Genomic DNA, 26,470 nt, shown 5'->3' with positions numbered 1-26,470 from the left:
GATCAAAGGCTTGCTATGGTTTGAATTTGGAAGATATAGGAGTCTGTCGTAGATCTGCATAGAAATAGTGTATCTGTGGATACCTTGGCCTTTTCCATGGCGGAAGGAACAGGCACTTCGTGAAGGGTAGATTTAGTGACTGCCACTGTATGACCTCCCAACCATTTATTACAACGCTTCGAACACACGCACTTCCCTGTCATGGTGACACAGTCATTATCATGCCTTATGGTCTGAATATTGAGTGCGTAGCACATCATCACCAAGGTGGGATGTGCTTTTCCATCACTGTTATAGGTATCCAAAGATATCAAAATAGTACTTACTGAAAACTGTCAAGTTCAGATGCTCTACGCCCTTGTAGCCACTGGTTGAATATAGCAAGTCTACTAAACATCTGCTCAAGTACACTAGAATGTATATAGAGCTAGAAGCCTGGACTCTTCTTACTCCCTAAGGTCTCCCTGGATTTTACAACCTATGTAATTCCTTCCAGGAGAATTAGTGTGATAACATGAGATACGGACACACGCCCCTGGCGTAGCACTGATAATGTATATGCCTCAGGTATGCAATGTAATATTGATAGGATTGTCAGCCAAATGCCTTTGGCTGAACGCTGATACAGGCCCTTACATTAGTCTACATCACCGCCAAGGATAAGGAAGACCAGCCCAAAGCGTGCACGTGGCAGAGATAGGTTTTGAGGCCTTCAGTGAAGCGGCCCGTTGAAGTATGCATGTCTGTTGATACACCTTGTCCACACATAAGCACAGCTTTGAGTCTATAACAAGTTTTGTAGACCTGCCAGAAGAATCCGCTCTACTGAAGTTTCTCGGAGTTATCCGTCTCCGCCCGCTCCCCACGCGCGGCACACGGTCATTATAAAAGCCCCTCTATCACAGACTACATTTATGTCTTGTCGCCCGGGGCCTGAGCACCGCAGGGATCTGCACGAATTACTGCCTAAGTACATGGTCCAATGCGAGACGGTAAATAATTCCCTTTAGTTAACCGAACTACGTGATCAGCTACCTATTAGTGTATTTCCAAGACTGTGTTGTACAGTTGATAAGAAATCCGTCATCATTTATAGAGGCGTGATTACAGGGACACACGCAGAGGTGTTGCCGAGAATATCAACATTGTTGGAAATACAGGAAACGGGCTTCCTTTCATAGGCGTAAGGCTGGCCATGTTGATAGATTACGGAGTGCATGATCATAAATCATACTTCATCTGGTGTGTCAAGTCCAATAAAAGCTCCAGCACGTACCATAACTTAAAAACTATGCTTTCGCACGAGTGTGCATATGGAAAGATCGGCTAATGTCCATTAATTGTAGATGACGAAGATGATGTATTGACCGACACTTACCGTGCCTAAGTCAGTCATGGATCAATGTCGTCTCTACAAAAATACCAGCCACGGACCACAATCATGCCAATTTGATTGAAGTGCCGACTTGAATTTCTCCACGCCACGGCTTGCCTATTAAAAGCTGTAAAGGTTTCGTGGTTAACTAAAATGAAGAATCGCCACAGCATCTGGGGAATTTCTCACCTGTCTCTGTTGTTCAGTCCAGCGGAATTAATAAACTCTTATATACCAAAAGTCACTAGTGTATAAGAAGAGAGTATAAGAGAGGGAGTGTATAAAAGAGGGAGTGTCTCATATGCGGGTGGGATGAGTTCGATATTGTTTCTCGAAGCTTGTCTTTTGGACACCCTGTATCTAGAACTATAGATGGACACTTACAGCAAACCACGCACGTTATAATGGCATCACATGACTGAACAACGAAAGGACCATTAATATGAAGTGCCTTTTTTATTAATATTGAGGACGTGTAGTAGGGACTTTGTTTTGGAAGATGTAGAAATCGACTCACTGTACAAAGTAGGCTTTCATTACGATACGACAGGATCACTGCGTTATAAGTCTGATAAAGATTTAGCGTCGCAATGCGTCAAATCTCACAACAGCATGGCATCGTCTCATCAACAGTTGTATTAAGCGCTTGTATTGGTCAATTATCATTTTAGATAACGTGGGAGGTGCTGAATATTGATAACATACGTATTCTACTAAGTGCTGACCTCTGGCCATGGGTTGATCACTCCGCCTAGACCTGATTACTCCCACACGTTACACAACGCGTCTAAAACTTTATTCTCTTTAGGAAAATCTCTTGATGACTTCTCCTGTGCCTCCATGCCTGGGCCCAGCTGTACCCTAGGTACGCCGGTAAAACTGTGGTACATTAATCAATAGTGACGACCTTGTGCCGACTTGATGGATTCGACGCTGCTTTGCGGTCGCTCACTGTCTGGTTGCTAAATTTATCCCGCACTTACTTGGAAAAAAGATAGTTGTGTAAAGTGGCTCGAACTTTACTGCCGAACATCAAAGTGGGGCCCTGTGAGGATGAAGACACGGGTTCGGGAGATGCGCGCGTTCCGCTATCTGTAGTCCCGATAAACTGACATCGGTTCTCTGATGTCTTACCCGAGACGATGTATTTGTGGATCCAGACGTTCCTGTACAGTTGAGAGGGCGATATGTACTTGTAGGCGACCTACCAGACTAATCCCGACATCTCACATACGCTACTCCATTTGTTTACAGAATCCCGGATCGATCAGACACTAACCCTTTTAACGCCCTATTACGTGTAGGCTCGGAGACTTCGGGGGCAGCGATTCCGCGAAGATAGCCGATAACTCCGAGAAGAGGTGATATAAGGCGACAGCTTAACAGTAATGGGGTTCACCGTGATCAAGAAAGCCCATTTTTGTCTCCATTTTCTTCCATTCCGACCGTCACCCCTATTAACCGTCACGGAACATGAGCTTTTCTCTGGGATCCGCGAGCATGCGTACATGGAGCAGAAAGATGTTTGTAGCTACTGCTGGAGACTAAATTGGATTTCTATCAACATCTGCATGTTCATATTTTTGTAGCCTATTTGCAACTAGCTACAATATTTTGGACGTTGTTCTATACTCCAGACTAGGAGCTTGGTGTCGTGTGGACAAAACTACTGCACTGCCAAATACACATTCGTATGTTCGACTTTGACGAAGCCATAAGCCTTAATAATTATTTTCTGCCAAAGGGCCACTATTCCAAAATGCTTCAAAACAGCTCACAGTGAACTTTCTAAAGACTCTAAGTATACTTGGAATGCGTCATTAATGTCGCATAACTTCAGTCATGACGTCTAAAGGACGGTGCGAAATGCTATGTTCCGTCTGATTCCAGCGGCCCAGAGCACGGGGAGGTTGGATGTGTGTTAACTACATCGACACAATCTCACACAGGAGCACAAAAGGTCGAAACCTCACATGGCAACAGAAGAGAATACGAGCGTACAAGGTTAATGCCAAAGTTAAACATGGACATCAGTGCCAAGACCGTACCATTACGTGATGCCACTGGTTAACCTCTGACGTTTTATCACATAAAACCAGTCGGAGGGATCGGATGTCAAACGGAGGTGTTGTTCGGTACTGTGAAGACTTGTCAAAAGGGAAAACTTCGTCTGGTGAGGTCACCGTCTGGGGCAGAATCAACGTCAATCTGCTGGTCTTTGATATTTCTACGTCCTCGTTCGACCTTAGAACTGCTCCCAGATCACACTGTGCTAAAGATCGGACCTTAAAACGTCAGAGACTTCAAAACTTGTGATGTATGGTACCGTAACCCCGTATTTTACACTGTGCACCCTTGCCTCCAACTTTGCCCTACGTGCGACCTTTGATAGACCTTTTCCTCATCTCAATACACTTATGGGGCAAGAAATCCGACCAGACAGGCCCTAACATGGTTTGCTCAATCTCAGGCTTTGAACTGACATTCAGAAAGATTCCGGGACGTGGCCCCTTTTGGCATGGTCTGTTTTTTTAGAATCTTTTTTTGTTGTTGTTGTTTAATTTGTGAGAACTACCATATCTGGAAATTTGAAGCACATTTAGTTTAGATCAAATACGTCTGGACTTGGATTGCCCTTTCAATGGCTTCCATGCTCACACACACGCGTAGGACGGAACAAGTAAGCTTACTGTCAGATATGTCTAGACAGAAGAGAAGCACGAGGATTTCCAGATAAATTCAGTTAAATGCAAAAGCAAATTGTCTTCGATACAACGTTATGAATGTTTCCCTTAACGCCTTTGGAGCTAAAACCGAACCTGTTCGAATTTCTGCATAGTGGCATCAATGTCAGTCAGAATGCATCAATGGTTAAAGTTCCGCACATAGAAGCTTTGCTATACTTGTGTAGGATGTACTCAGGTTTGTGTCATTTTTCTTATGTAGAACCTTTGCATAAAGCATTTACTAACTATAACTAATTAAATTTACTAACTCTGCCATTTATTTTAGACCTGCAGAGTTCAAAATTAATGATTTTATACTGCAGGGTTCCTCCTTGTGGTCACACGTTACGCCTGATATCACGACAACTGTACCAGCCGGACTGCCCGTGGTTCTTCTGTAAATCAACTCGTCACATCACGCCTTCGCACGGTCTGACACATTCGGAGGGAATGTAAAATTTTTGTGCTCAATTAGATGAGTTTGAAGTTTTCATGAAGTGAATGCCAACTAAGGGGCAAGGTTATTAGAGAGGTCGGGTGTGTGGTGGAGGGTGACCCCGCTGTGAGAGACGGACGTGATGGCACTGTGAACCATAGGTCACGGGCGGCCGATGCACATGTACCACGGCTCAGTCTAAGCTAGCAATTACACGCGTGAGAGCAAGATTAAAATGTAAGCAAAACTTAGAACCAGTGGTAAGGCAATACTTGACAACCAACAAACGACCGCTGTACGCGCGGTACGGTCGTCCTTGTTCACCCAGGGACGGTGATGGATAAAGTCGCCTTATCTCGTTTGGTGCAATACTACCTCCGACTCCGCCACCGATGCGTTACCAGACTGTAAGTGGTAGGCAGTCAGTGTTTTACGGGACTCAGATATTTCATACGGTGTTCTCCATTGCAAAAGAAGTAGCGATAAAATCGGGCCAACCCACAACTTGACGTATAGGTATTGAGGTATCATTTTTCTGACAGCATGGCTTTTAAATCTACTTCGCTATCAGAAAAGCTCCTACATTTAATAGATGGTAAACCTGCAGGTGAAACGTTAAGGACCGCCCATTAGAAGTAAAGCTGTGGATATATATATGAGGGGTTATGATTGAAAACTTGCACTAAATCACATGATGTTCCTTCACGTGCTAGATCAGGTTGGCATCTATCAAACTTGTCACTTCATTCAATTTTATTACTCGGCAACTCTCCAGCCGGTCTTCATTACTGAGAACCATGCTGTAATCACCAAACTTGCCTAATTTCAACTTTCTTCACGACTTTTGACCATATTTGGTAGTTATCAGTCTCTCAGGAGCTGTTCCTCATTAAGAGAAATTTAAAACGCTGATAAGAGCTTAATCGCTTAACTCCATTAGCACGGTAGAGACAAGGGGGTAACTACTCGGGGGAGACCGCGTTAATTAGACCTCCCCATTTTCATTTCTTTCCTTGTCTCTAACATTCCCACGGGTGACTATAGGAATGTAATAATAAGGCATGTCTCAGCTGATTTTAGCAGATTTAAAGTGACAGGAAGGAAGTAATCAACTCTTAGTGAGAACCAATAAATGCCATCACCCCACCACCTTACCTTCACGGTGAGAGTGAAGCTATTGATCACAACAAACTTAATGAACGGCGCCAGGCGGTATCATCATCATGGTATAAACAACTGAGACGCGACACACATGCAGTTAGCCATGTAGATGTGTACTGATAAGGAACGTTGTGAATATCATAGATTAGCAACATTGTGATAATACCCTGAACTGTATTATGTCTTTTGAGACAAGAGGTCAGCACAAACTTCAACTCATGTCTTTCCCAGGAGGAAGCTGAAGGAACGTGAACGTGCAAGATAAAGCCTGATGGATTGCGATCAGTTTTGTTAATCAAACGTTTGATAAAATGTACAGCAAAATTCTCAATCAAAAGCCTATGCATACACAAACTTTATTGCACGGCAATTGTACGACGTATAACGTGTAACTTTTACTGCTATATAACAACAAACATGCTATGAGACTATGTAGTACAGTACGAGGTGTGAAGATCGTAAATGAGGAGGATCTTCTATTTAATAACATGCACCCTCATTATACATTATGTTTTGTTATGTTTTCAAAGGACACTAATCTGGTGTCAACATAAACTCTCTATAATACCAATGAACATTGACACATAGACACATATAGTGAAGCAGGTATGTATCTGTATCTGTATAGTCGGTATTACCGCCTTTCTGCGTAACACACCAGCCGGGCACGCGGCGCAGCGGCAGCAAGCTATATTGCACCGAATGACCTGTTACACCTAACCTTTGAATATTTAACCGTAAACCTTCAAACGAATGTATGTTGGTAACTTTCAAACGGCAACCAGGTTTGCCAGCTTGGATTAGGAAAGCTGCCAATATATTATCTACCAGACGAATATGTCATATCTCATAAAAAACGGCGTCAAGCATATATATGTGCATGTCTTACATGCGTGTGACAGAGTCGATAACTAGCACAACAGCAAAACAGACCCGTACAGCCCTGAACCACGCCATCCAGCCAAGAGATAAGACGGAAATGAAGACTGATGAAACTTCGTGCTGAAAGCCGACGTTTCCTGTTTGGCGTGAAGAGTTCCCTCCAACCAGCATGCAACCTGCTAAAGGTTCTCGTCACTGAGATAGCAGGCTAGCTAAGGATCATCCTGTGTACCTGCGATATAGCACGTAACGCGTTCTGTGGCCGCACGATCTATGTTTTGGGCTTGAAATCCATTCACTTGTTGGTTAACAGGATGCCTGATGCAGAAGGAATCCAATGTCTCGCATGTCTGCATGAGGAACAGTAGTTCAAGAACACCCTGCAAAAGTGACGATTTGCCCATTGTATGTGTTTCTGTACATGTCTTCAGTTTCCTGCCACATGGTGACGGAGTTTGGCACTCTGTATGATTTGTGTAATAAAGCAATGTACTGTAGTATACGATCTCCAAAAGGCCCTCCTATGATTATTCGTCAGTCAGGAATAGTAGTTTGCAGGACAAAGATTTGTAGACAAAAACGCTGGTCTCCTTTGCCGTTGCCCATCGATAACTAAAAGTATTAAAATCGGAAATCCACAAAAGGACAGCCACTTTTCTTTTGGTGAACGCCTCTCATGATGGATTCCCCAGATGGCAAGGTCAGTGATTCATCTAAAGTTATATTGAGCACTGTTGGACCTTACCCGAGCAACTAAAAGGGGTCATATCTTTTTTGCAAGAACATTTTTACCTGAAAAATTGGTCACAATACCAAGAACTGTTTCCAAGAACTGTCTAGGGCACCAACCATTCAGACAGAAGCATGGTTCATGAGAAGCAAATTAATCTTGATCAAATAAAAAATCGGATTCTTCATAGGAAAAATGTACAGAACATTTACCACAGCAACATTTAGATGACATGTTTTCATCCTTTAATTGCGATGAAAGTACTAGTATTTTATTCAAATGATTTTTCTAAAATCTAGAAATAAGTAGATCGTATTTAGTCAGTCCATGGCATAAGGCTTTCTCAGCAGTTAAGCCACGTGTTCGGAGGAAATCGGCTCTTGTCTCTCTGGAGATAAACGTCTTGAGTGGAATAAAAGAATTTGTCTACATGTAATTTCCTTCGCACCATACCGTGACAGCCAGTTAATGCAACTGTTTCCCAGCCCTATCGTAGGTTCCGCAACCCTACGAACCGATGCGTGCCCGGTGTAGGAAGGAGACAGTGAATGTTCAAAAACGATCTTATCGGAGAAAAACAATTTCAGCCGATAATTAAAACGTCTCCATGGAAGCCGCGACTTCCAGTGTTTATCTCAGGGTCATCTCGTCCGACTCGGACGGTCGTCACTGGAAGTAGGACGTGTTTTCTCTTCCCTTGATGGGATGAGTCGGCTCATAGATACATTCGTCATAGGCTCACGGCCACCATTGTTACCGCACCACAGAATGGGATGTACGTAATCAATAAGCAATGGATCTGAATCCCTTTTGCTCCACCGTACCTACAAGGAATATGAGAAATTTGAGAACCCGATAGTAAAACCACGCCCGGGATACAGCCTCAGAAATAATGTGAGATAACAAACAGGAAGGGAAATGATAAACTCATTTGAAAGAACAATTGCCAATAACAATAAAGCCCCTTCGCCCGTGAAAACTTCAGAGGAACAGGTAACGCCTGAAAGCTGGATGTGCAGATCGCACCACTATCCGATGGTATGGAGGGGATTTCAAGAGAATGAGATTGGGTCCATTGACTCTGCGGCAGGATACGTACACGTAGTCAGGTACGCCTGAGCCTCATCAGGGTTGGCATTGACCCGTTGTCAGCATTGATCGGCTGGTGCATGTGTCCCGTCCCCAGTCATTTATCGCTAGCTGCAGAGGTACTCACTGATCACTGCACTCGATCAATATCAATATCAAGACCGACTTTAGATATCCACAATTCTAGGAACGGAGTTTTTCTTCGCCAAGGGATCGTCCGTAGTCACAGTTTTTTCTAATCGCGCCTCACATTGTCCGTCACACTGACGACGCTCAGGGCACTTTTCACACGTACGAAAACTTCACCCCGTGGTCGTATTGCAGCACGACTTGCACTAACTTCTGAATCCTAAATTTGAGGACGAACAAGTAATTCTTTCTCATGGCCCATCATATTGACCCTCTTCACTGATTGATGAAAAGATTCAAGAAAAGAAAACAATAAGTATTCAGTACAGCATACCACTTTCGCAGCCAAGTGTTCTGACTCGCCACAAATCGTAGACGTGACGTGTGCCTTGTTCTTACATCACTGCCGAAGACTAGAGCTATTTTCTGGAGGATGAACATTTTGCTTACCTCCTAGATCTCATACCTACAAGCTTGATTTACGGCCCACTTTTTGCCTGAACGCCTGTGTTACTCATAGACTAGACCAGAGGAAAAACGACGTGAACAATTTTTACCCTCCTCTGAACAGCCATTTACCACTTGTGCACGTCTACAATGCCCCCACTGCATGATGTATACACGGTATTACCGGATGTACGTAGCCAGAGCTGTTATCGAGGTAACGCTCTGCATTTGGAAAAGAAGAGAAAGGAAATGTACCAAACAAGCGTCCCTGGTCGTTTTTTATTTACATTTCTGCGGTTAGTGGATGTTAAGACCATGCTAACTCCTCATCTCAGGGGAGACATGATGTACCTATTTCCCCGCATCAAGACCACTCCCAGTTCTCGAGAGATGGAGACCCTCGCGTTTAAGGGCTTTAGTGCAGCACATAACGACGTTGCTACTATGTGGGCGTCCCGAACTGGCTAAGCCTTCCGATCGGGGCACCATAACGCTAATGACGGAAATCTGCCCAAGGCGGAACACGAAATGCCAGGGCTTATCGGGATAGAACTTACCGAAGAATGGTTGGAGTGCTACCTTATTCCCCCATGCAACTCAAGCGATGTAGAAGTTGTAAAACTAACTAGTAAACCTGGCGCCAGGGTAGTGAAGCCTACTTGATACATGGGGCCGATGTTACAGCTACCGTACTGGAGGAGTACCGGTGACTTTAGCTATGTGTGTGTTTGAGAACTACGTTTAGTTTAACGCGAAGCTACGTTTGAAAGTTCCATGTGCAAGCCTACCAAAGATGTCTGAAAGGAACACCTTGTACAGAAGGATGCTAACACAATAGACGGGAACCTACCACAAATCAAACACCTACACCTCATCTGACATCACAGCAGGTTCATTGATTCTACGATGAATCGACATTCTTATCCATGGGGGTACTTTTTTGAACTGGTTAAAAACTTCTGAACTGCACCAGCGCCCCTACGGAGCGTCAGGGTGAGATTAACGTGCCAGGACCATGCGTCCGTGCACCTTGTACAGACAACGTTTCACTGATCTGTGACAAAAAGCGTGAAGGGCGGGGAGATCGGCCCGTCTTTTGGACAGTTTAAAGCTCTGGTGGATAAACGCAGAATCAATAGTAGATATTTAATGTCAAAGACAATAGGTACAGACATTTTATTTAAAGATAAAGTAAGCCTAGGCATTGGAAGTGGAAGTTTGACAAAACGCATATAGCACACTAAAATGATTTTTACTAGTAGCATGAACTAGAACATATCTATTCATTTTCTTTTCTGGGTAAGTCAATGGAACATACAAGAGTCACTGTACAGCCCATATGTCAAATAACCCCACTTTTTCTCTATCACGTTCCTCTGTAGGAAAGATCGAGTGTTCTGATTGTGATTACCGGAATGCTAAATGAGACCATAGGGACAAGAAAATCAGTTTTGGCGCTTTGCTTGCAGTTTGTGGCCCACAGGTCATTTGCGAGCAAACACGTTTCAAGCTAATGTATTGGCAGCCTGTTGAGAAATGATGCAGAAAACAACATCTTCGTCATCAAGTCAAACGACGTTGGGTACGGATATGTCACTGACAACGACTTTTCTTGCATCCTTAGATCCAACTGCAAAACTGACAAATAAATGATTAGCTCATTTGTTAGGAAAAATGTCTTTCTTTCACGGTTGTAATCCTCGTCGACAACATCCTTATTCATGTATTTCCAGTGAATCATCAGCTACTTCCCACTATATATTTGCGAGCTAATCTTTTGATTTACAATGTACACTTCCATTCCTCCATCCGTGTGCAATTTACCATAAATAGATAGATAAAGCTGACATAATTGGGAACACGCTTTCAAGCTTGCTGGTGTAATTCTAAGGGAGTACCCAGAGGTGCAATTAGGTTTCCAGTATGACGATAAGTTTTACGGGATAGGAAAGTAAGGTTGTCAACCGGTACTTCAAAATACGCATCCCACACAGTGTCGCCTGATGTCGACTATTCATGAATCTTAGCAACACAACGCAGTATAAAGGAACAGAACAGAACACACAGTTGATGTCACCAGATTGTTTTTTATTTTCGCTTTTTTCGCTTTCGCTCCCCACGTTTCTCCCTGGACTTGTAATTCATTCAAAATATAACCTAACATGACATATGATGTGATCATTCCACGGAACTCTTTATGGCACCACTTTGTCTATTGCCCTTGGCTTTCTCTGCCCTTTCCTGACATTTCATGTTGGCTCCGCAGTCTTAATGAGTCTTGAAGACCTAGGGTGAGGCCTAAAACAGTGCCCAATTTACTTTTATTGTACTTAAAACGATTTATCTCTGAAATATGGCCAAAATCAATACCGCGTTTTGCTAAATCCCCAAACTTAATGATTCATTCGTTGGACACCGCCGCTTTGGTAAAACACTTGACCGGTTCAGCGGTAGTCGCAGTGCGGCCGACGGCGCGTATTCTGCCGCGTGCGTGAAGGAGAACCTACGGTTTCTTCTGTCAAATCAGCCGAACATGATTGTAAGCCTTTTACGGGGATCAGCAGGAAGATAAAGAGAAAATACAGCACGACGTTTACAGCGCTGTTTTCATACTTGTTAGCTTAAGGAAATCGCCGTCGGCAGCTCAATGTAAGCGGTAGGCTTGCGTTCGCGTAGGCGTAGAAAAGCCAGTCGGAAAAGCAAAGATGGGCACCTAATGGCAATAGCGATACCGTTTCTCATATATCACAGTAAACATTTTTCGCCTGAGGATAAAACATTATGTGTGCCAGATGGGCTTTGTAGAGTATGTGCTGCATGATCAGTTCATGTACACATTGTAGTCAGATTATGTTCTTTGTAATGTCAATCCTCTTGGGTTGTATACAGAGGTACAATTTTTGCAGATAAGAACATAAGTCCATTACCAATGTTGATGAATGGTGCCACAAACAGCTAAAGAACACATCGTATTCCCATCAAACAGCGTCAAGCTGTGCAACATGTTACTACGCAGTGAAAAATACGAGGCAGTGGTAGTAATTATCATAAAAGTCATGTTTGAACTAAACGGTATGAGACAGATTTTACAGATTACAAAAATCTTCCACTCAGTACAAGTCTGTGTATTCACACTGTACCGGTCATGGTGCTACATATATTGGCATAATTTCAGCAGGAATGACGGAACACAATGCCATTCGCCTTGGAAAATTGCTACGTGTTTGATTTGAATTATATTACTTACATCCGTGCTACCTATCATGTTGATTACCTTATACTGCAATGGACCAGCTTAAAGTTACTTTATGATCGTGTGAATGCTAACTTTATGACACGCAGTAATGGTTGTATACGTTGCAATCTGTCTCTGGGTGTAACTCGCTCGAGCATTTTATGCTCCATGTCCGATATGTTCTCGTACAAAAACCCTTTAGGTATGAAATTAAAATTTTGACGAAGACATACGTGAAAGACAAGCATGGTCATCCGCGAGGCAAAATACCAATCATCTGAAGTTGATGTTATTCCCTCGGGGTGTATGTAAGGAATAGACGTAGAAGACTATACCAGCTCCAATATCCATTGCTAGCTCATCGTACAGCGTCCTTTCAACAGAGCACTCTCCCTCCTAGCTATCCAAAGTCATGATGAATGCCTTTATACCTCCCATGTCGATGCTAGGTTTGCATTAAACGTGCTTTTAGTCGCTCCACAGATACACCTACGTTCCTCGGGTGACTCTTACAGCTAAAGCATGAACCAATACACAGGAACGTCTGTTAGAGCTTAGGAGATTTCAAAGCAATAACCACTTACGGTTCGGTGATGTCCTTCTCTGATATGTAACTGGGTGGGCCGGACACGTAGCTTCCAGAACTGTGGCTAACGCTGCCGCTCGGCCTGCCCTTTATCGGGCAGATAGAGGACTAATTCTCGGTGACTAAACTTAGATACTGTGGAACTACCAGAGAAAACGTCCCATGTGACCTTCAGCCAGCACACAAACTACTGGTTAACTATGCACTAACTTCTGTGAGACAAGGCTGAAGAAGCTACCGCCACACTACGGGCACAGAGCGCCCACCGGTGCCGTCCCCGCCAAAATATACTTAGGGAATGTACCATTTACGTCGGAGGATGGGGGCCCGAGTCAATCAATATTACTCTGACTTAACATAAGGAATTTTGAAGACTTGTGATGGATGGATAGGTAACTTATCATTAGTACTCAAATTCACGATTGCTCTTAACGACATCTTATCTAATCTGTTCCTTATATCCGTTAAACGTGTATCATTTGTTGTCACCGTCTATATTCTGTGCACGAGTTAACATAATCTAACCACCGTTGAGAGCTCACTGGTAACACCATTCTCGACTTCAATACAAGGGAACAGTATATTCTCTTATTCTAACGCTGATATAGCTTTTCGCTCTTGTGGTCATTTACAATACAGACAATAACCAAACTAGCACCACGGACAGGCCCAACAGAAACTAACGCTCGCATGTCCTACTGATCGGTGGATTTGTCCGCCCACGTCCTTGCGTGCGAACCGATCGTCACCAAAGACGCTCTTATCAAGCCATTCGTTAGACTTAGTGGTGTTCAAGGTGGTGATTAAGGTGGTATGGAAGGGTGGCTGAGGACTTTGGGGACATCCTAAAAATACTACTTAGGATTACCTATGGTCATTGATTTTTTTTGTGTAAGTACCTTAGTGCATTATAACTAAATCCTAAATATTGATTAGGGCACAAACTGCATTACCGGACTGTGGTCTTTGTGTGTGGTAAAAGATCCACGAACAATTTGGCAATTGATAATCATGACTCACATACATGTTTTCTTAGCGAAGACGATATGTGAATACTCAATCACTACGTCAATACTACAGACATGACAATTACTGTTATCCCTTACAATTCCTCATCACGAGTGGTTAATCATCTTAGTCCTGTACATTTTTCTTCGGCATCATGTTCTGTTGTGTGCTATGCCACTTTTTTTAAAGACACTGAAGAAAGTCTGCTATATTCACCACTTATTGTTGTTTTGTGACTTTATTTGATGTCTACCTACAAATATATTTTGATTTTAAGAGTACGTGTACACATTTGTCACAATGTCAGGAATATGAAATATTAATATAGACGTCGATTATACTCATCTATTCAGATCGATATTTATATATAGGGTAGCAAAATGCAGAAGTTATCGCCAGTGTGTCGTTGAATACACACAAGAATACTACAAGAAGTGGACGTGGAAGGGGAAGTTGTTATAGATTAATAACTATGATTAATTTGTTCTATAACTCAGTAATATTTCCACTTACAGGCACGGTAAATGTTGTCACCATTCCAGCACTTAGCAGAAACATCTGGCGTGGAGGGACCGGGTGGTTCTGACGTGCCTGGGCGAGTGAAGTGTCCCATGGTCTACTGAAGGTCTTACCATTCCTGCCAAATTATGTTTCCAACATGCATGGAAAAATACGATTGTCGTAATCATTAATTAGCGTGCTTTGGGAAGAGAGGTATATCATGTATTTTCGTGGGCAGAAAATGCAAGTGTTAGATCTTGTAATCATGTACAGTTGGTGACACTTAGACGGATGTGTTAGAGTTGAATCTTGGCTACAAGGATGTCAAACAATTCTTCATACATAATGTTAAACAAAGAGGACACTACAGACAGGAATCTCTTGTACAAATCTTCCGTCAGTGCCTGTGATAGCCCAGTCATTATGAGTATGTGATTGACGTAGCAGTGAAGCACACAAGATGATCTCTCGCCAGTTATGTCGCTAAGAATCATAACAGTAGTGACATTTCCTTCCTAGTACGTAGTTACTTCTTACAGAATGCAGTGTCACTTATCCACGTCTCCAGCATGCAATATCAGAGATTGGACGTACATATATACACAAAGTGCCGTTTATGGCAATGGAAAGGGTGCATTTGAGGACAACACAACCCTGTAGAAATATTTCACAGCAACTAACAGGGTAGTATAGCTTAGGATAATGATCTCTGCGTTACATGTACATGCATTCTCACAATTCGTCTCAGTGCTCGTTAAGAAGAATCCTTAAATCTCTTCTGAAAGAAAGTTCCTTCTCGTGCCCTAGTAAAACTTGATCGATACAGTTTATCAAACCTATCCTACATTTTTATGAAATAATCTCATATTCCGTCGGGACAGACGCCCTCCCGGCACTACCCTGGGTCTTATCTATTAAGGCGGTATCTCTGTACCCCTGCAGGGCGCCTGGAGCCGGGGGATCGCCATGCTAATCACGTGGGAGGAGATAATTGGCCAAGCTCCTCTCCACTGCTCATATAGTGTGCAGGTAATGAAGACATTCATGAGACTCGTAACTATCCGGCAGGGTATCACCGGGTCATTGTGAGCGGCTGTGACCACAGAGACGGGGTGAATACTGATGCGGCCCCCGCTCTTCATGTGGGGCCGTCCGCAGAACAGCCCAAGATATGGACAACAGGCTAGAAGGAAGCCGCCGAGGCGGAACAAACCAACTCGATATAAGAACATTGTTCTCCTCCACAACTGAAAAATCGTTGCTTTGTGAACGGATGATTCCTCAAGTAAATGGCTGAAACTGGCCTTTGAAGTCTGGAGGTCATGTTCTTTACGTAGTAGGAAATGATGGCGCCAAATGGACCATTACGTGCAATGTATGATTATATTACATTATCGAGCAGTCACGATCTAAAGGCACACTTAGCAGTATACACCTCTATTCCTACGACCTGAGGTACTTAATTGGGTTCCTGGAAAACAGTTCTGTCTCGTTCTATTCTTAATTTACTATAGCAGAGATCTGAAGGCCCGCCGCGCTGACGTACAGGGAGACTGTCATCCTGTAATCCTTTTGATGCCCGCCCGGAATGGAGCGATTTGTCAGCAGCGGTTTGCAGAGTTGTAGCCCTAATATGGATGTAGTTTCGGCGGCGCCGGGGATGTGGAGCAAATACTTCAAACTAGGACACTGCAGTATGACCGAGTTACACATATGGAGGTCACACAACATACACAGAGAAATAAACATGAGCGTCTGAAGGCAGGACACTGTTATAACTACAGACAGAAAAAAAACTTAAAACTGACATCTTCAGATATTTTCGTGGCAGAGTAAGGAGACAACAGACAAAACGTCGCGTGAAATAAACAGACAGGTGTGTTATCCTCTACAGTAAGCGAAAATCTACCATCTAGTGTACGTAGCTCGCTTAGTTGGTTCGACCTATGGAAGATGAACTCTGAGTATAACAAGTAGACTCTGTACAGTAAGAAGGCCCATAATTCAACTGTCATCTAAGTGCCTACAGTAAATTCTGCGAGATTAAGAGGATATCACGTAATAAAGTAATGTGAACGTGAAATGCAGTCTTATTTTGATCAGTCATTGTGAATAAGGTGTATCTCTATGAACACTGTAGTAGAAGGAATCGGGTGCGACCACTGCTGAGTGTGTGCAAACTATAACTCCTTTTCTTTTTTTTTTCTTTTTATACATGCAATTAGACCTTGGGCATGTATCTGCAATAAACTTCTATTGTTATATACAGTAAACGTGATTTATTACACGATGGTGACAGATGTAAATTGTACACCGTGCTCCTAGTTCCTGATAAATAGAAAGCTTTGATGCACAAGACCAGACTACCCTAATGGACAGGAAAGTCTGGATGGTGCGGGGTTACGACCTCCCTGTAGAAATCAATACAAGGCAGTCTAGCACATTACTATATATATCGATCTCTTTAACAAGACCTATACACCGTGACATGTCCACCTACAATATCGACAACCTGCACCACCTTTAAACTTTATCCGTGGAATGTAAGCTAGAGCTGTGCCACCATCAATTACGTTCTGTCCCCACAACTTTTGACTCCGCTTAAACTGAAATAATGGAATGGTTACATTGACGGTTTATGCAGGAATGTCTGTGGCCTATCAAATCTTATAACGTAAGATCCACAAACATGCATATCGTTGGTGGGTGTAGAAGTACTAAAAAATCACGATTCTATTCACAAGAAGGTACTGGAACAGTCCGATTGATCTTTACACATAGTTGTGCGTCAGCCAAAATATATGTTTGCACAAACTTTCAGCTTCATTGCTTTTCGTGGTTTGACGCAGGACCCATTGACCTTTCTATCATGTATAAAATGGACTTTCTATAAATACTTTCTATTTGAATGTTAAAAGCCTCGCGAATTACGTGTTGGCAGCAGTTTTCAGCTTTAACGTGATTTTCGTGCCAGGACACATGAGCCTACAAACCCTACAAATGGCTTCATAAAATTGGTGTCGGTAGTCTTAAGCATAGTGAACCGAGTTCAAATAGTCAAGAAATTAAAACATGACTGGCGCTGATTTGAAGACATTGGCATGAAGAAAAAAGAAAGTGGAAAGCTATCTACCTGTATTTTTCACATCAAGTTTGGAGATGATAAAGTTGATGTATCTGTGCTGTTTTGGCTTTAACCAAATACCCAATAAGGTATACGTGATAAAAGTTTCTAACGTACATTGAATCTTTGCTGAAATTTCTGATCGATAATACATTATCAGTAAACGTCAGAGCTGATTCAGTGTGACCATACAACAAACCTTCATCCCGGATTGCATTTTTGTGGTCTCGCTGTTCAAACGTTGACGTTAACGTGAAGCCTATAATGTGTGGCCGCTTGCCTTTTTAGTCACCAGGCCATATGTTACACAACAAATCGTGGCAAGACAAAATGACCTCAGTGTACATCCCTGTCAATTCAACGGCGCAGTGACAATTAGTGATTTCAAGGCTGATTTGATTTGTCGCACCCATCCAAGTGTAACGCCTGCGACATGTTCACCACACCAGCACAGCCAGACCTATACTATGGAATTTTGCCGTAGACGTCTCTGCACTAAAATCCTCTGTAATTGAATGTAGTCAGGAAAATCACATTATAAAGAGCTTGAGTGTCTGAATAGGCGAAGGCAAAGAGTCGATCTGCACGGACTTCGTTTCGCCGTGATATACGATAGATGAAAGTGACAAAACCTGTTTTGCCCGCAGACAACGTATCCGTCAGGTGACAGTATACCGGCTATATTTGTCACACGAGCTTCGCCTCTGTGTAACAGAAAACCCACGGAAGGTAACCCCAATGTCTGTCTGCCTGATGCCAGCATGTGTGCGTGTTAAACTGGGTGTAGCATCATAACGCATTGCTCTACACGATAGACGGTATATGCAGACAGGTATGTTTTCATTGATTCCTGAGACAGCTGAGAAATTTTGGATAATATAGGTGCCCTAATTTATTAGTTTTTGTGACTTTTGATACGGCTAATGATACCAGACGATAACTTTCTGATACATAGTTTCTTAGGACATAGTGTACAACACAATATGCTTATTTAAATCCAAGGCCGTTCATGGCGTTTCCACTCGAATGAACTGTAGCTAGCATACGTAGCTTATACACTTCGGTTCAATGCTTGTCTGTTTTCTTCCTGAGCAGAATGGGACACGGTAGCGTGGCCACCCGGCTGCTATGGCTGGTGTCACAGACCTGGTACCTGCTGATGATTGCTCTGCGAGTGGCGTTCGTCTTAGTCAACAACCTGTACGTGGTCCCTGCACACTTTGTGTGGATCCTGTGTCTGCAGCCCGTGCGAATAGCCAGACCTGAACTATTCTGGGAACTGGAGGGCACCATGATCAAGTGGATGTCGGCACAGATCGGCTGGTGGGGGTACAGTGCTGGATATAAAGGTGAGTATACCTCTTGGTACATGTACCACGTGCATAATGTTAGAGTTGCCAATGTAACCTATTAACCCATAGTCAACGGCTCTTAGGCTAATAAATCTTATCATTGCTTTTATGCATAAACATTAATGATTGAATCAAAGATACTCATAGACTAGCAAGTTGCATTAACCTTTCCTCTCAGTTGATGTACGCTTTTGGCTCATCAATTGTTACAAACTGCGTTGTACCCTTCCATTTTGCTACTTTATCACTTGTATTTTCATCTTGTATTTGCAGTGTACGAGTGTGGAGAGGACATCTCTCACACCTACAGAGACGAGGCTATAGTGATAGTGAACCACCAGTCCACGGCTGACGTGGCCACGCTCATGGGAGCCCTGCAGCACAAGGGTCCGGTGGTCAAGCGCATGATGTGGATCATGGACTACATCCTCCTCTACACGAACTTCGGACTGTGTTCATGGGTGCATGGCGACTTCTTTCTGCAGCAGGTATACTTGGCATGTTACTTGCACCTTCAGTGGTCTAAAGCTGCCCCTGGCTTCAGACTAATTATCAGGGCTCTCCCCGAGCACTGAAGCAAGCTAAAGGATGTCCCCCTTCTCCCTATTTGAAATCCTAGCACCCCTCCCAAAATGTTCAAATTTAGAGGTTTCCCTTGGTATTTGTAATGAAAATTCACTGATTTTTCATCAACCGATTAGGGAGCACCTCTCCTCTAAGAATTTCTAGGGAGACCCCTGTAGTCTTTTATGAAGGTCAAAGATGACATCATGTTTACCTTGATACAGGGGCAGAAGTATCGCAAGACCATGCTGGAGTCTCTGAAGGATCATCTCAACACCAGATATTTCAGCAGGAATCATCAGTGGATCGTTCTGTTCCCAGAAGGGGGATTTCTGCGGAAGAGACGAGAGAGGAGTCAGAAGTGAGACCATGTATTTGTCATCTAGCTAGCCAATCAAGGCTAAGAACAAGATGATCAGCTCATTTATTGTTTTTCTCGCATTCCAGACTAGCATCTATGCATCGTGTGATAGACAGTCTCGCCAATTTCATTTTTGTCCCAAAAATATTATAAACCAAATCGTGCCTGTCTTTCTAAGCCCTCAATCCATGTACCCTCACAGGTACGCAAGGAAGAACAACCTCCCTTTCCTACAGCACGTGGTTCTCCCCAGAACAGGAGCGATGAAGACCATACTGGACAGTGTAGGGCCACCTCTCACCCCCACACACGGGGCACAACACATCAATGGTACTGTGCATACAAAGGGTAAATTTGACAATGTATGGTCTCTGCTCCTGACTTGTCGAGAAGGAAATAACTACGAGAAACGTCCACAAAAATGTCGATAAAATATTTTTTTTCAATGGGTACATGTCAACGTTGGCACGGTTATAAATACAGATCCCACCGGTAATGATAATGAATTATTGATAATATTTAACAAAAATCGTATCCGATGTCGATAAAACATTTTTTATTGCTACATGTTGACGTTGGCACGGTTATAAATACAGATCCCACCGGTAATGATAATCAATTATTGATAATATTTAACAAAAATCGTATCCGACGGCTGATTGCAGTTAATAAAATGATAACGTATGTGAATATACAGCAATGTGTCTAATAATCTACTGTAAGATTCTATATTGATTGGTTTTGGGTTTGACTTCTTCTTTGCAGGCAGTGGAAAATGAAATGGCATGATGTAAACTGTTTAAACATCTCTTCTCGTCAAAGGTCATGTGAAGTGGATTGTAGACATCACCATTGGCTATGAGCACGGCAAGCCGCTGGATATACAGACCCTAACGTCAGGATGGAGGGCGCCATATCCCACTACACTGCACTACAGGTACACGTCTGGTCCTTAAATGGGGAATATTGGTCTTTGTTAACGTTGCCTGTCGTTGTAAGTTTACACAATGCTGTAAGTTATGCTATATAAGGGTTATATGTGGTTCTGTCTGCAAATGGGGCATCAGGGTAACAGGCAATGGCACTGGGCAAGGTTATGGTCAGGCATTATCCAGCTACTTTGCTGTAAAATCCTTAAAAGCCTACGCAATATGAGCACACAGTGCGTCAATGTAATGATTGCGTCCTTGTAAACATTTCTAACTGTCCCATGCAGACATTTCCCAAGTTCCGAGGTGCCCCGTGACGAGCCGGGCCTGACCGAGTGGCTGTACGAGCGGTTTGCGGAGAAGGAAGAACTTCTGTCCCACTTCTACTCCACAGGCCGCTTCCCTGCAGGCACCGCACGGCCAGGGGTCAGAACGACAGATGAAGCTGTGGAGATAACGTTTAGCCCGTGGTGGATGTTGTCCATCCACCTCTTCTACTTGTGTTCCACTGCTCTGCAGTGGTATGCTGTTAGCACTATTCTACAACGGATCTTGTAATAGGATGTTTTGAAATTTGACAGAATGTTGTCAAAGAGCAAGTGAGAGTAAATGTATGACAGCGGTAATTGAGTATAAATATGTACATTGTACCAATCTTTTTGAGTATCAAAAAGTTCTCATGCCACCTGTTTGCCCTACTTTTATCGCATATAGTACCTACTAGTTATCTGATGCATGTTCTCTCAGACCAATAATACCTTTTGGCTTTTTCGATCGCCGGCACTACTTACGATGAGGTATATGTTGACATGTCGGGTCATTTGATGACATGTCTAGTCGGTATGAGCTATCTTCAAGACTACACATGTAGCATACTGTATTTAAAACGGCAGCAGTCTCCACTCAATAAAAAAGTCTGAAGGCGACACTCTGTGTTTCACACAGACTTGCTACACAAATCATCCTTCCCCCGGCATAGTTTTATGGGGATAGTTAACAACTGCTTTACAGCACATACGAACTTACCAATCACCGCGATGCATAAAATGCCGCAAGCAATGTCTCAACCTTCAAATCACCGCCTACCTTCTGTAGACAGCCGGGGGCTGATTTTTTCCGCTGAGATTTGTGCTGAAAGATTGTTCAGTACCGAGTGAAGTACAGAAGCGTTATATACCTTTTAATTGCCGTAACAAATCAGTTATGTGTTAAAACACAAAGTCTGACTTTGACAAAGAGTGTTTTCTCATCTGTCAAAACAAACCCTAAAGTTCTTAAAGAATATTCCAAGCGTGCCAGTGAATAATACATAGTTAGAGAATCACTTCACGTACTTGCGCTTTCAAACAAGTTATCGCCACAGCGGCATGATTCTTGAATGGGCATGGCTGTGCTGTTCCAGCGTCTTTTACAACACTTTTGGGGCTGGTGGGGATTTTGATAACACTGCAACCTGCCTATCGCGTTTGACTACATATGAGGTGGTAAAATACATCAAGCTTAAATTTTATCCATTCCATGGTATTTTTATGGTACAGTATACCTTGTTGCTAGCTTCTACCATTAACTTCGACGTTGACATCAAATAGAATATATATGGTTGGAATAGTTTTAAAGCTAACCTTTTTTGACATTTGAAAACCTGAGCTAAATTAGCGCCCGAAATGTCTAATTGACATCATATGTATTGTTAAACCATGTGTAATTACGAGGTCCCAGTAGGTAGGCGTCGTGAATTTTAAGGAAACAAGGAATCAATATCGATTAACGCTTGATCGATAAAGTGTCACGCCCACTTAACCAATCTACCAATCAAGTTGCTATTTTTCCAAGGATTGTCTCGGATCCAATATGACAAAACCCTTTCGTACATGTAGGAGTTTGGTGTTTTCTAACCAACTTCTTGCTTTTGATGTTACTCAGTGCGTTTCCAGCTGCAGGACAGTTTTCAGTGCGATGGCTTGACCCAAATGTGTTCTAATACTAATACTGATATTCGTCTTGGGTACCATTGTAGCTAAGATATATCCCATCCTATAGTCCTGAGGTGATAATCACAGAAACAATATGCGACACGAACGAAATAGTTAATAGTGTTCAAAACACCATGTACGTGTCTCATTTTCTGGGTGCATACAGCACATACTACATAACTATTACATCCGAACTTTGCCAAGAACTCTAGGAGATAGAGTGCCAAAGGCAAGGTTACCATATTACTACAGTCGAAGTGAATGTCACGGTCGTAAACATGGTTTTTAATATGGATACTAGTACCAAAGTCACCAAAGGCAAAATCAAACTTCCATTCCAATAACCCCCTCTAGAACAGATTAGCCTACTGCTTTAGGGATATTACTGAGTACATGTATAATTGAAGGACCAATTATGGTAAAAGTTGCTCTTGTGCAAATAAATCATCATGATGGTGAGGATGCAGTTCACTTGCACCATTGACAATACAAGAATTTAATACCAAGTGTGCCAAAGCGAGAGAGAGAAACATTCATTCTAATTATCTCGGTGTCATTTTTAATTCAGTGTTTCTGTAGACAAAGGGCAAAAGCGCGTTGCTCTTCGTGTTTGATAATTAAGAAACTGGGATGACTGTGGAACTTCTGAAAATTCTATCGGCACCGGTGGAGCTGCCCAAGAGATCCGTGGGATTTCTAGAACTTGGTGCGTATCTGATGAAGTGTCTTGTTCAAGAGCCAAACCAAGCTTAAGGCTAACGTTACATCTATATGGACAGCGTACAGTAGGTATCGTGCACGTTCTTCTTTTCTCAACGGAATAATACCATAAAGACATGCATCGTAACGGTCTTGTAAGAATTCCATTGCCGGTGCTAAAACTTGGGTGTCGGTGGTGTTTCTCATCTGTGGTGATAGCCTGGCCTTCCCGGAATACGAACGTAACGTGTGTGGTAATTGCTCATCTTCTAGCTCGTTCAAAAACTAACAGATCTGCGGACCTAACAGCCTGTGTTGTGAGCAGCTGCGCCGACACCCCACAGGCTCTTATTACGACGGAATTGCGGGGACTGAGTCGATACGAGGAATCGCCTTGAGCGGTGAAAAACGCGATTGAAGTGTTGATAGAGTCTCATCATGCCTGCTTATCCACCAATCGCCATTCATTATGACGACCTTCAGCCTGCGGTGTTTATTACTTTTATCTTACCGGTACTGCACGGCAGTCATGTGAGCGTGAAGAAAGTGCTGCCATACTGATGTACCCAGTAAAGCAGCGTGATTTACTGTGATAGGAACACGTTTCCGGATCCTCATTGTACATACGTTACACAAGCTGGAAGCGCGTCAGTAAATCGGTTAAATAGACTATAAATCAGCCATTGGTTGCCATTTCCACGTAACTGTTAGTACTTTCTTAGAAAAAGAACATCGGATGTTCCAGAAAAGAAGTCAAAGAGAGCTCAAAGATGACGAAGCACGGGGCTGCAAGGTTTCTGAAGATAAACTTGTTCTCCTGAGTTAGCATCACACATACGCAAGCGGGATGAGAGTAAGTGAACATGTTATCGTTTCCGTTAACGCTCCACGCCCAAATGACATTTGTCAGGGGGAATCTGAACTTGTTGCAAGTACAAGTATATGTACAAGTGACCCTCATCAGGCCCCTCCAGGGATTGGTTGATTGTACCCAGAGCGGATGTACGTAAGAAGGCCATTACTCCAGCACGGTAACGACATTTGCTGAGGTGCCTGTCCAAAATAATGATTTGCCTTTGGGGCTTGATAAAAATCCTTTTACTTTGCGTGCCTTGATAAAAATTTGAGTGATTGAACGAATTAACGAAAGTGTGTGAGAATGCAACTAAGTGTGAGATGAATGAACTACAGTAACTGTTTATCACCAGGCTCGTCTCAGTGATTATCATAAGTTCATAAGGTGATGAAGTGTGAAGACTTGGCATGCATGGTGTGATATTGATTCTAACGATGACAAATTCAGAAATAAATCCTCTTAATTGCATGTTGTATCATCTCATAATTCAAATGTATGTAACGGAATATCAATCCACAGGTTTGTAAGCTGCACATTGCATTATTTTTACACGTAACCCCGTGGGTTTTCGGGCGAGTTTATCTATATAACCCTATGTTACGGTAAGTTATCATTCCACTTGGATATTATGTTTAATATAGAAACACATAACTTTAAAAGTATAGCTTTCCATTTACAAAGGTAGCAATCAAACACGTCGTATGTCAAAGACGTTTTTTGATCATCCTGCAAAACTTTTGACTATCTCTAATCTACTCCGTCGTAATGAGAAACCATATTGGCACAGATCATTGTCGGATCATTGTCGGATTTGTATCAAGTCATTTCAAATATTATATTGCAGTGTGAGAATTAACGCTATAAATCACAAAATGCGACACACTAAGCCTGCAGTCTTATTAGAAAGACCCACCAAACAGCTGCAATTTGCGAAGCTGCCTGTTATTGGTCCACACGAAAGGAGGCACTGTTTCAGAGCCAAAGCCTTTACGTTTGGTCCTTGACATTCAATTCGAAAGTTTATGTATGGTTTCAAAAACGTGAGTAAGTCGCATTAGTACAAAATACCTACTTATATTCTTCAGTAGAAAAGAACCTTACCCTTAGATAGCAAATCTTCAACAATATTGCAAGTGCTCCAAGCAATCCTATTCATATCGACTTCTTTATATTTCATGATACGGTTTGTTTCGTTGCCATGCATATGAATTGTTTCTCCTTGGTTGACCAAGCCGAAAAAAAGAACTGGTCACATGTCAACGTCCATTGAAGAACATCTCGTGAAAGTATGTTGACAACTCCCCTGTTCCTCGGTGTGCCATCATCAGAAGAGCTGTGACATTTTGTGGGGAAATATGGCTTACAACTAAGCGTGGCAGGGGATGTACTCTGTTTGCCCCATGTCGACAACTACGTTATCTCGGCCGTACAGCAAACTATGCTCCATTTACATGCCTATTTACGACTGTATAAAAATTTGTCTCCCGGGTTGTACATTCTTTACTCGACCTCTGACATCCACAATTCCAAACTTGACAGTCGAGAGGACTCCCCAGAGCTATATGATGTATGGTCATGTACGTATACGGCTGGGTCACCATCCGCCTGAACGGTGCAAATTCTTTTGCATCCACTCCGAAAAACCATACAGCTGGAAGTCACAAACAGCGCTAATAAATAAACGAACCATCACGCCTGGTCCATCACTTAGTTATGTTATGTATTATCCAGAATTGTAATAGAACCTCCTTGTGTATGCTGTTTGTACCGAAAGGTGGGCTTTCAATACTGTTTTGGTGCGTGTATACGTTCACAGTCTAGCTCCAGACACTTCCATTCAACACAACGCAACGCAACGCAGCACAACACAACACAACGCAACACAACACAACGCAACGCAACGCAACGCAACACAACACAACACAACACGTACACATCACATCACTCACATCACATCACATCACATCACATCACATCACATCACAACACAACACAACACATCACATCACATCACATCACATCACATCACATCACATCACATCACATCACAACACAACACAACACAACACATCACATCACATCACATCACATCACATCACATCACATCACATCACATCACATCACAACACATCACATCACATCACATCACAACACAACACAACACATCACATCACACCGTTCATTGCAGCAGCACCAAGTCCGGCAGATGAGACCGGCTCCACCCGGCCCGGTCGACCCCTGAGACCACATTGATCTTTGTATCCCACCTGTTCTATTTATATAACCCTGGCTTCGTCACCAGACATG

At 42.8% G+C, this 26,470-nt stretch overlaps 2 protein-coding genes across 4 annotated transcripts in view; both read left to right on the top strand.

Moving 5' to 3' along the window:
* Window positions 1-18,016: 18,016 nt before the first annotated feature.
* LOC109479248 (acyl-CoA:lysophosphatidylglycerol acyltransferase 1-like) lies at window positions 18,017-21,561 on the top strand. Of its 3 annotated transcripts, none has more exons than XM_019781181.1 (7): window positions 18,017-18,158; window positions 18,525-18,778; window positions 19,055-19,269; window positions 19,570-19,706; window positions 19,909-20,054; window positions 20,529-20,643; window positions 20,923-21,561. In XM_019781181.1, the coding sequence occupies exons 2-7, from the start codon at window positions 18,526-18,528 to the stop codon at window positions 21,191-21,193; spliced, it is 1,137 nt and encodes a 378-aa protein (XP_019636740.1). In that variant the 5' UTR covers window positions 18,017-18,158; window position 18,525; the 3' UTR covers window positions 21,194-21,561. The 3 variants fall into 3 exon arrangements, with proteins under 3 accessions (XP_019636740.1, XP_019636742.1, XP_019636739.1); XM_019781183.1 differs by having other exon boundaries at window positions 18,017-18,261; window positions 19,909-20,036; XM_019781180.1 differs by having other exon boundaries at window positions 18,019-18,261.
* Window positions 21,562-24,077: 2,516 nt separating this feature from the next.
* LOC109479106 (acyl-CoA:lysophosphatidylglycerol acyltransferase 1-like) overlaps window positions 24,078-26,470 on the top strand; it is a 4,134-nt gene continuing 1,741 nt past the window's right edge. Inside the window, exon 1 of the mRNA XM_019780979.1 lies at window positions 24,078-24,100. Coding sequence (XP_019636538.1) covers window positions 24,078-24,100 — 23 coding nt within the window. The remainder of the gene's footprint in view (window positions 24,101-26,470) is intronic.

Source organism: Branchiostoma belcheri, unplaced genomic scaffold (genome assembly GCF_001625305.1).
Source record: "Branchiostoma belcheri isolate BF01 breed outbred unplaced genomic scaffold, Haploidv18h27 scaffold47, whole genome shotgun sequence".
In the NCBI taxonomy this organism is placed as follows: domain Eukaryota; kingdom Metazoa; phylum Chordata; class Leptocardii; order Amphioxiformes; family Branchiostomatidae; genus Branchiostoma; species Branchiostoma belcheri.
The sequence above is the reverse complement of the archived record's forward strand: the minus strand, read 5'-3'. Positions and strand labels throughout refer to the sequence as shown.